The 10,224-nt window shown below is 34.7% G+C and overlaps 1 protein-coding gene and 1 long non-coding RNA gene across 3 annotated transcripts; one reads left to right on the top strand and one right to left on the bottom strand.

Moving 5' to 3' along the window:
- Positions 1-3,717: 3,717 nt before the first annotated feature.
- LOC118491723 lies at positions 3,718-8,811 on the bottom strand. The gene is made up of 4 exons (XM_035989760.1): positions 8,800-8,811; positions 8,406-8,529; positions 7,950-8,097; positions 3,718-3,811 (listed from the first exon to the last, which is right to left on the bottom strand). The coding sequence occupies exons 1-4, from the start codon at positions 8,809-8,811 to the stop codon at positions 3,718-3,720; spliced, it is 378 nt and encodes a 125-aa protein (XP_035845653.1).
- On the top strand, positions 4,231-7,154 carry LOC110884395. Of its 2 annotated transcripts, XR_004864421.1 has the most exons (4): positions 4,231-4,557; positions 6,056-6,341; positions 6,427-6,646; positions 6,737-7,154. It is a non-coding gene; the product is annotated as an uncharacterized LOC110884395 (long non-coding RNA). The 2 variants fall into 2 exon arrangements; XR_002561149.2 differs by lacking the exon at positions 6,427-6,646 and having other exon boundaries at positions 4,233-4,557; positions 6,737-7,152.
- Positions 8,812-10,224: the final 1,413 nt, after the last annotated feature.

Below are 10,224 nucleotides of genomic sequence, written 5' to 3' on the forward strand. Positions count from 1 at the left end.
TAGCTTTTTTAGCTTTTTTATACAAAATAAGCTTAATTTGATGTTTGGTTTAGCTTTTAAGGCTTATGCTTAGATCATCCGTACTTGGGCGTGATCAAAAATAAAGCCCAAACACGCCCCAAAACGCCGGGACGCCGCCCCCTAGGCGTGTTCGGGCGTTTTCTCCGGCAAAAATCGAATTGGCGTTTTCTGAATAGCGCTGGAAGGGGAAAATGATGGATCAACGGGAACGAGTTAGCTTTCGTCATCAACTTTTTTTGCCGGAATTTTTGGGTTTGGCCGGGATTCTTGGGTTTGGCCGAAGATGTTGCAGGTCAAAGAAGAAGAAGAAGAATGAGGTCAGAAGAAGAAGAAGAGTGGGAGGCGGCTCCTGTAGTTTTAAGTTTAAAAGTGGCAAACTAGGCCCCTGTGGTTTTATTTTAAGTTTAAAAATGACAAATTAGGCCCCTGTGGTTTTTATTTGTTTTTTTATATCCAGTTTTTTTTATTTTTGTTTTTTTTAAGTTTAGTCGGTTTTTATTTTTATTTTTATTTCTAGTATTGTATTTTTTTTAATTTAATGAAGTATTTTAAGTTTTTAATTTAAAAAATAAATAATTGTGTAATGATTGGATGGGGCGTTATTGGGCATTATTCTACTACGCCGCTTTTGCAAAAACGCCCAATAATACCCCAATGCTGACTGGACTGCCACATAGCAAAAAACGCCCAAGGGTGGGGGCATTATTCATCAAACCACTATGCATGGTCTTATTAGCTTACACTATTTGGCCGTTGTGAATTATTTAGGCACAATATGGTCCATTAACACATATATGATCTACTATTGTTTATCGTGCATAATATTGTCCATTAAGACTTGTACGTTCTACTATTTGGCCGTTGTGAATTATTTAGGCTCAATATGTCCATTAACACATATATGATCTACTACTATTTATCGTGATCCATTAAGGCCCAATATTGTCCATTAAGACTTGTACGATCTACTATTTGGCCGTTGTGAATTATTTAGGCCCAATATGGTCCATTAACACATATATGATCTACTACTGTTTATCGTGATCCATTAAGGCCCAATGTCCATTAAGACTTGTACGATCTACTATTGTGCGTTGTGGTCGGTTAACACATATATGATCCATTATTTGTCTTTGTGATCTATTTAGAGCCAATACGGTCCATTAAGACATGTATGATCCACTATTGGTCCTTGTGATCCACTAAGGTCCAATATGGTCCATTAAGACATGTATGATCCACTATTGTCCATTCTGATCCATTTAGGCCCAACATGGTCCATTAAGACATGTTTGACTACTATTCTCCATTATGATCCATTAAGGCCCAATATGGTCCATTAACACATATATATGACCCACTATTGGTCATTGCGATCCATTAAGGTCTAATATGGTCTATTAATACATATATGATTAGGGATGAGCTCAGTATCGGTACGAAAATACCGCTACCAAAAATCGTCAACTATGGGTACAGGCACCAGTACTGAAAATGTTCGGTACGATACTCTACGTTACTGATATTTGAAAATTAAACTCAGCGTAATATTGATACCGTACCGAAAATGACAAAAAGTGGGTACCGGAAATAATTTGGGGGAAATTTGGCACTAGTACTAATTTTGCATACATTAAAAATGTATATAAACGTAACTAATATGTATACTCTTACATATTATTTAGAAGAAAACACATATCGTTAGAATATATAAAGTTAATAATCGGATAAATTTTTAAATATGTAGTAAGATTTTTTTAAATTATTAACTAATATATTTTTCAAATGAGAATATTATTTGAGAGAGGAGTTTTGAATGAAATATTTTGGTGGGAAGTTTTAGAATGAAATATTTTGGGGGGAAGTTATTTTGGGGGTAAGTTTAACTTTTAGGATGAAATATTTTGGTGGGAAGTTTTAGGATTAAATATATTGGTGAGAAGTTTTAGGATTAAATATTTTGAGGGAAAATTTAAATTCTAGGATAAATATTTTGGTGGGAAGTTCTAGAATGAAATAATTTTAGGAAATTTTTTAATATATTGTAAGTTTAACATTTAGTCACACATTTTTTTCATGACATTTGATAATTTTTCGTCACACGAAAATAAACAAAGTGACAATGATGTGATGAATGTTATGTAAATGCCCGTGTTTTTTTTTTTAATTTTAAGTGTAGATATTGTATAATCTTTGGTCACAAAAAATAATATACATAACCATATGTATTAAATTTTCGTCACTTAGTAAATATATAATGTGATCGTAGATCATATTTGGCAATACTTTTATAGTGTGGATGTTTTTTCTTAACGTGTGGCTAAAGGTTTCGAATACTTATGTTTTTAGTCACACCTTTTTTCTTAAAGTGTGGCTAAAGATTTTGAATTCATATGTTATTGGTTACATGAATACAAATACTGTGATCATAGATAACAATTGGCCACACTTAATTTGCTAGTGTGGCTACCGTCCTGCCACAGTTTTTTTTAAAGCGTGGCTAAATGTGTCAAATAAATATGTTTTTGGTCACATGAAACAAAAATACGTGGCCATAAATCACATTTGGCCACACATTTCGAGTTGTGACTAATAATTTTCTAAAAGTGTAGCTAAAAGTTCTGAACTGGTATAAATGGTCATATTAATAATAAAATGTGTGGCAGGACGGTTTTGCCAAAAGTGTGGCTATAGCCCTTTTTTCACATAGTGATCATCGATTGAATAGTTTGAGATCCTATTATGATAGGAATTCAAAGAATGAAAATGGGAGGGAGTGTCTAATTTTTTTAGTAGAAATTAGGAGGGAATAAAAATTCAATTGTGATCCAAATTTAGGACATTTTGTATCAAAAAATGACAGTTTACATAAACGTCCTATAATACTTATGTTTTACGACTCAAATATCAAGTGTCCTAATACAGTGTATTATAATAACTCCATAATGATTAAGCTTCTTATAAAGGTTAAAGTTAAAAGACCCTAGTGTCAAGTGTCCGATTAAGTTATGTTATAATAGAACTCTAGCGAATAAGCGTCCTATAAAACTGATGTTTTATGACTCAAATATCAGGTGTCCTATTACAATGTATTATAATAACACCACAACGATTAAGCGTCCTATAAAGGTTAAATTTATAAGACCCAAGTGTCAAGTGTCTTTTTAAGTTATATTATAATAAAACTCTAGTGAATAAGCGTCCTATAAAACTAATGTTTTATGACTCAAATATCAGGTGTCCTATTACGGTGTATTATAATAACACCACAATGATTAAGCGTCCTATAAAGTTTAAAGTTATAAGACCCAAGTGTCAAGTGTCCTATTAAGTTAAGTTCTAATATGACTTCGACTAGAAAGGGTCCTATAACACTGAATATTTATGACTTAACTACAACGTGTCCTATTAAGTTATGTTATAATAGGACCCCAGATGATCAAGTGTCCTAATACAATACCACATAATGGGACACTAACAATTAAATGTCTTATAAGGTACTTTATTAGGATTTACATTTTAAATGTCCTATTAAATTATATGATAATAGGACCCAAAAAAATCATCCATCCTATTAAATTGTTTTTTTAGGACACCGGTTTAGTAGAGTATATTATAAAAGGACCCCAAAAGTTCATTAGTCCTATTAAATAGTTTTTTAGGACCCTCTTTTACAAGCGTCCCACAGAAAAGGTCCTAAAAAGCCATTTTTGTTGTAGTGTCTGATGTGTCTCTCTTTGGGTGGGCAATTGACATGATTTGTAGCTTTAACGATCGCAACATCAACTTCCTAAAACAGATTTGTAAAGTTAACATACATTGAATTAAAATAAAAAAAATCGCTAGAAGAATTTGATAAACTAACCTTGAAATCTAGGGTTGTGAATTTCTGACACGACCCGAAAACACGACACGAACCTAACACGAAATTCGCGGGTTTAGGTTTAGTCTAAACGGGTTCGGGTCAGTTTCAGGTTGAACCCATGAACCCGTTTAGGTTGACGGGTCAGGTTTGGTCAACCCGGTCGGGTTGGCGGGTTGACCCGTTTAACACATTTATATTATATTAATTTTTTTACAATATATGTTATGTCATAATTTAATTTGAGTGTGTATTTTATATCATAATTAATCTCTATTAATAGAGCGACAGAAATGAATAGTAATTTTGATCGTGGTTTGTTCTGATTGACCTATTTGGGCGGTCATCCCCCTTTGAGACACGTATCTTCAGTTTTCAACTCTTTTTAAAACCTCATAAGAGAAGACAGAGAAAGGGAGAGAGAAGGGCGGCGACCGCAGGGTCACCACCGTCACACCACCATGACGGTCACCGTCCGGAGTCTCTGTTTTGTGGATTTCTTGACAGTGTGGAATGGCATGGTTGTTGATCTGTAAAACTTGGAACCTGCCGGAAAGTTAGTACGGTGGGATGGTTCATATCCAGGCTATTGGACAGAAGACATGTCTCTTCTTTGTCTCTTTGCCGACGACCAACCACCCACTACCAGAGATCCGCCACCACTCAACCGCCTGGTTCGTTCACGTTCACTTTCTTATATCTGTATTCATGTAAGAAAATCACAAAATCTACTATTTTGGGGTTTCTTCATCTTGCAAACTAGAAATTGGGGTTGTTGGGGTTTTTTTTTTGTAAGTGAAATCTTTGGGTTTGTTTTGCATCGGCACTGAATTTTCAATATGGGGGTATTTTTTTACTGCCCTTATGAAAATTCTAGGGTTCATGGCACAGAGACTAGAAACTATATACATATAAAATGATCTTCAGTTAAATTATATATATTGGGTTCGTGGTTTGTTTCGATTGAACTATTTGGGCGGTCATCCCACTTGAGACGCATGTCTTTGGCTTTAAACCTTACCCCTTTTCTTACGAAGAAGGAGGGGTAGTAACCAAAGGGTCACCACTGGCGGATTCCGGCCATCTTGGCGGCGACGGGTTTAAACATAAAATCTTTGTTGACGTTTTAGGCGACGGCAACTAGGATTCTTGCAAGGTTTCGGCCGTGTGCCTACCCGACGATGATGGTGGCTTGCTACTTGGTATGGCAACTCCGGTTGCAACCATGGCGCCACTGAGCGGGTTGAACGATGATGATAATCTTTTTGGATCTGAGATGTGATGAATTCATATAATGACTGTAAATCGGATGTTGATGTTGCCTTAGCGTGGGCGCGTGATAGGTATGGATTTTGTTTTATGTGGGTTTTTGTCGCTAGCTGTACTTTGAGAACATGAGGAACATGAACATTGTACCAGAGAAAGAAAATTAAATAGGCCGTGATAATGTAAAAAATGCGACTATCTTTGTTGTTTTGGCTTGGCGAATTGATGATTTGCAGCCACAATGAGGTAGTGTATTTGAGCCTACGAAGCACATCTAACCAAATCAGATGTGTTCATATTTGAATTTTACTATTGATGATGTTGCTTTCGGTGCTACTCTTTAATGGATTGATTTGGGTTTGTTTGTTTCTATCAATTTTGTTGCTTTATGTTATAGGGACTTTTGGGGTTTTTTTATTGGTTATATTGAAATAAACAATTTAACATGTTTTAGTTAGCGTCTGTAGTTGTCGACTTTTTTGGTGCAAATAGTAACAGAGAGAAAATTAAATGGGCGGTGATGATATAAGAAAATCGTGTATTTTCGTTGTTTTGGCGTGGCAATCTGATGATTTGCAACCATAATGAGGTAGTATATCTGAGCCTTCGAACACACGTCTAAGCAAACCAGATGCGTTCATATTGAAAGTTTACTTTTGATGATACTGTTGGTGCTTCTCTTCAAGAGATTGATTTGGTGTGGATGCTAAATCACGACTTTAATATGAATGCCCATGTTGGTCGACTGTCGTCACCATATCATGGTTACCATCACCACCCGCGCTGCAGTATCACCACCGTCATATGGCCTATTTACAGTGTGTCTTTCATGCTTCAATAACTGAACAAGCATGTTACATTTACAATTAGTTATTTCAATTTGAACATAAATTATATTGTTTGCAGCTAATTTTAGAGTTGTGGATCCTATGAGAAAATCCAAAGGCACCTATAATCATAAATCATGTATCAGATTCAAACGAAGTCACCGCAGTTCGAAGCGTCAATGGATGCGGCAGTGGTTGCTATAATCAAGTATGTAATTGACATGGTCATGGACACTATACACCACCGTTTCCACTGCAGTCACCCCTCCTTTTCTTTTTCTTTGCATTAATTTATGTTTCACTGTCCGATGCTTCTCAAAATATCCACCTTTGGCGCCGACTGTTTTGCTTCGGAAGATTGTTAGGTAATGTGGTTTTCATTAGTCATTTGTTTTTAATTTGTGTTTTAGATGATTTTGATTTATGATTTGTTTTCAATTTGGGTTTTAGATGTTGAGTTAGGGCTCATATTTGGGCACACCTGGTATGAATTAGTTACTGTTTTTGGAGTGTATTCGAGCTCATCTTTGAAGCAAAATTATTATATTCCCGTCCGCTTCAAGGCGCTTCATTTGCAGACCAACTATGCACTTTATTGTATTCTCGTCTGCTTTAACGCGCTTCATTTGCAGAAAAATTATGCATTAACGTTAGCGGAATATGTGAACATGTAAATGCATATCTCATATGAAAATATCTATGCAAGTATTTGGGTTATTAGTGACCAATGGACTTATTTCTCTTTCTCTATTCCATGCAGGATGCCTTGGGATTGTAGGTTCTCACTTCTATCTACTATGTTTATGTTTACATCTTCACATCACAGCATTGATCTTCTTACTACATGTATGATGAATAAATACTTGATATTGGTTAATATTGTAATGGATCTCGAGTTGGGAGGTGTATAATTATAGCTCTCAAGGATATCATATCATCATTGGTGCCCATGCTTCATGCATGTAAGGTAGACTGCTTGTAATATAATGGTGTTGGGTGTTTAGTCAACCAAGTGGTGATGATTGTTTTTAAGATTTGTTGTTTGGTAGGTTTTAATTTTTTTTTTCCGTTTGAACAACCAACTTTGGGTTCATGTTGGTCATTTGTTTTTACGGACCGTGTTGTTATATTGGGTTCATGTGTTGTAATACTGGGATGTTGTAAATAAATTGATAGTATAATAATGACTTTCAGTGTATTCTTAATTTAAAGACATAAAATCACTGGATTATTTGGGATGCTGAAAGTTGATATGTTCTATCGCAACTTAGCCTATAATCATCATCCAACTACAAAAGCAGGAATGCAATCTTGAACCATCTGACAAAGTTTATTGAATAATCCGGTTTAACGCGTCGCAACGCGTGCGGGGTATAATACTAGTTATAACTTAAAAAGAGAAATTAACATGAGTTTTTATAATTTAAATATAATTGAGTTATATACATTAGTGTTTTAAGTAAATTTTAATTTTAATGTATTAGTTTCATAAAAAAAATTAAAAAATTTGGGTTGAACGGGTCATGTTCGGGTCAACACACAAAACTTCGGGTCGTGTTCGGGTTAATATGTATGACACAATTTCCGGGTTCGTGAAAAATTTTCGGGTTCGGGTCGGGTTAAACCCACCAACCCGCAAACACGACTCGTTTAGCACCCCTAGTGAAATCGCTATTACATGAAATTGAAAGTAGATCAAAATCTATTAGCTAAGCTACACATGTTACAAAATAGAAAAAAAAGATAGACCATTCCTTACGGAATAATGCAATAACTTAAGGGGAACCTCCTGTCACAGTTTGTAAACCCCAAAACAATAACTATACATCAACAAATAGTTTGTAAACCCCAAAACAATAACTGAAGGGGAATCTCCTATCACAGGAGGGTAAATGGACCGAACCCCTCCTTACGGAATAATGCAATCACACAAAATCGAGCAACAATTGCAATATATAAATCTGTCTACATACCTCAACACTGCTGCCATGAATTTTAAGTAGGATGACTTTTTGTCAACCATTGAATTGATCACCACATTTTCTCGCTTGTTGACATCTTCGTGAACTAACACCCCAGCCCCCAATATCTCGATGAAAACGGTTAGATGAACAAAGGAGCCTAAGTGTATACAGTTAAGAAGGTTTATTATTCCAGCAAACATAATCAAAGAATCAATATACTAAACACACACTTAAACTAGTAATCAAAATAGAGGAACTACATTTGGGGCAATATGACATAAATAAGATCCCAAATTCCCAATCAAGCTATTAATTAAAAAAGGAAAATAAGAAGATTAATAGAATCGCAATCCCATGTATCAACAAAAATGAAGCAAACAAAATTAATTTCTATATAGCAACAGAATGGAATTGAATGGTATGAAATGGAATAGCAAAGTTAACCTAATTTAGTGTGATCACAACCTTTTTGTAGCGACTTGGGCTTTGACTTGAAGAATCCCTTCACATCGCGGCACCACAACACCAGCACGACAATTGGGAGGATGACCTTTCTCTCTGCTGGATCTTGGGTTTCAAGAAGAGAGGTCTTCGGTTTCAATTTTGGGGATGGTTTCAAAAGATAAAAGAAGCTTAAGGGTTTACTTGGAAGAGGAATTTGGTGTTAGGTGGGAATAAAATTTTAAGGCGGATGGAAATTTTAGTTTTAGAGTTTCCATTAAAAGTTTTGAGCGGGAAAGAGGGAAATTAAAAGCTTTTGAAACTTTTAGTGGCATAGTTAAAGTAACACTAAAAACTTAAATTAGTGACATAAAAGATAAATGCCACTACAAGTTTATGTTAAGTAAACATAGCATACATAAAGTGCCATTAAAAACCAAATTTAGTGGCATAATAGCTAAATGCCATTAAAAGTGTGTGCCACTATATGGCATTTTTTTGTAGTGTATGATGTATACTACATTTGTCAAGTTTCTTGATAACCCAGAATCTTTGAAACTGGTATGACAAGCCTTTACATACATAATTTATTTTTATTGAGATATATATTTTACAGTTCTTATGGTTTATATTTTCTTACACTACTTAAAAATTATATACAGGATGTACCTATATTCTTTGCTAATCAAAAATGGGGAGATTGTTGGCAAAAAAAATAGGTGGCGAACATATCATGAGTTTGGTAAAAAATGGGTTGTGAGGGTCAGAACATAAAATTCAACGCCAATAATAACTGACGGTTGGGACAATGTTGTTAAAGATCTCAATTTGCCAAGGGATACTTTGTTGGTTTTCAAACCGTTAGGTGATTTTGGACTTGAACTTTCATGTTTTGTTGATGGGATGTGTGGTGAATCTTATTCACCTTTAATCGTTATGCAAGATTTGGTTTTACGGTATGAGTAGTGATCTTAATTTCAATTCTTTTGCATCTTTAACGTGTCAACACTTATTCTCATAAGTTACATACTTCACTTATAGTATTCATTATTTTTAATTTTATGCAGGTAATCGAAGACTGCTTCTTTAAACAAATTTACGTAAACAGCCCACCAAGTGGCAAATTTCAAATCTGTTATAAGGGTTCCTATTGGAATGTTGAGGCGTCTAAGGTTGATACCAACTTTGTATTGGCTAGAGGATGGCCGGAAATGTGCAATGATGTTGGGATACTGGAGGATGATTTGCTTGTGTTTAGCAGAATTGATGATGTTGTTTTTGAGGTAGTAGTTTATAGAGATGAGACTGAGATTTGCGTTTTGAAGAAACCTGAGTCTGACGATGATAGTGTTCTTGAGATATCGAAGGCTGATTATGTTGAGAATGCATTCAAGGTACGTAAGTATTTAGCATTAGCAATAAAAGTTTTAATTTTTTAGCATTATATTAATTATTTCATTAATGTTGATCAGGACATCTATGAGGATGAAGAAGTTGTGTCTGTAGGTGAAGGTACAACCGTTACTCAGGTACTTGCTAAATTATTAAAATTATTTATTTTTAATTTAACACATATAAAATTTAATGTTTTTACAACTATTAGTAATGCTGTTTACTGATGTTATATTTATCAAATAATGTATTATTTACAAGAACTTACCAACCAATGTTGAATGCACGTCGAAGAGACGCATGTCTTCATGATTGAACAAAACCCAAGATGTAAGTTTACCATCTTAAAAATTGTTATATTACTATTATTATTAAAGTTATTCTATGAAAACAGGTTAAGAAGAAAGCTAAAGTTACTTCTGAGAGAAAGGAGATGGTCAAGAATAGGACT

Source organism: Helianthus annuus, chromosome 1 (assembly GCF_002127325.2).
Source record: "Helianthus annuus cultivar XRQ/B chromosome 1, HanXRQr2.0-SUNRISE, whole genome shotgun sequence".
NCBI lineage: Eukaryota > Viridiplantae > Streptophyta > Magnoliopsida > Asterales > Asteraceae > Helianthus > Helianthus annuus.

Bases quoted from the DNA above. Each gene is read 5' to 3' on its own strand.
- LOC118491723 (XM_035989760.1), bottom strand. The intron at 8,098-8,405 runs GTTGTGATCACA...GTATACACTTAG, and splicing joins GCCCAAGTCGCTACAAAAAG to GCTCCTTTGTTCATCTAACC. The intron at 3,812-7,949 runs GTATGTAGACAG...AATCTGTTTTAG, and splicing joins TTCATGGCAGCAGTGTTGAG to GAAGTTGATGTTGCGATCGT.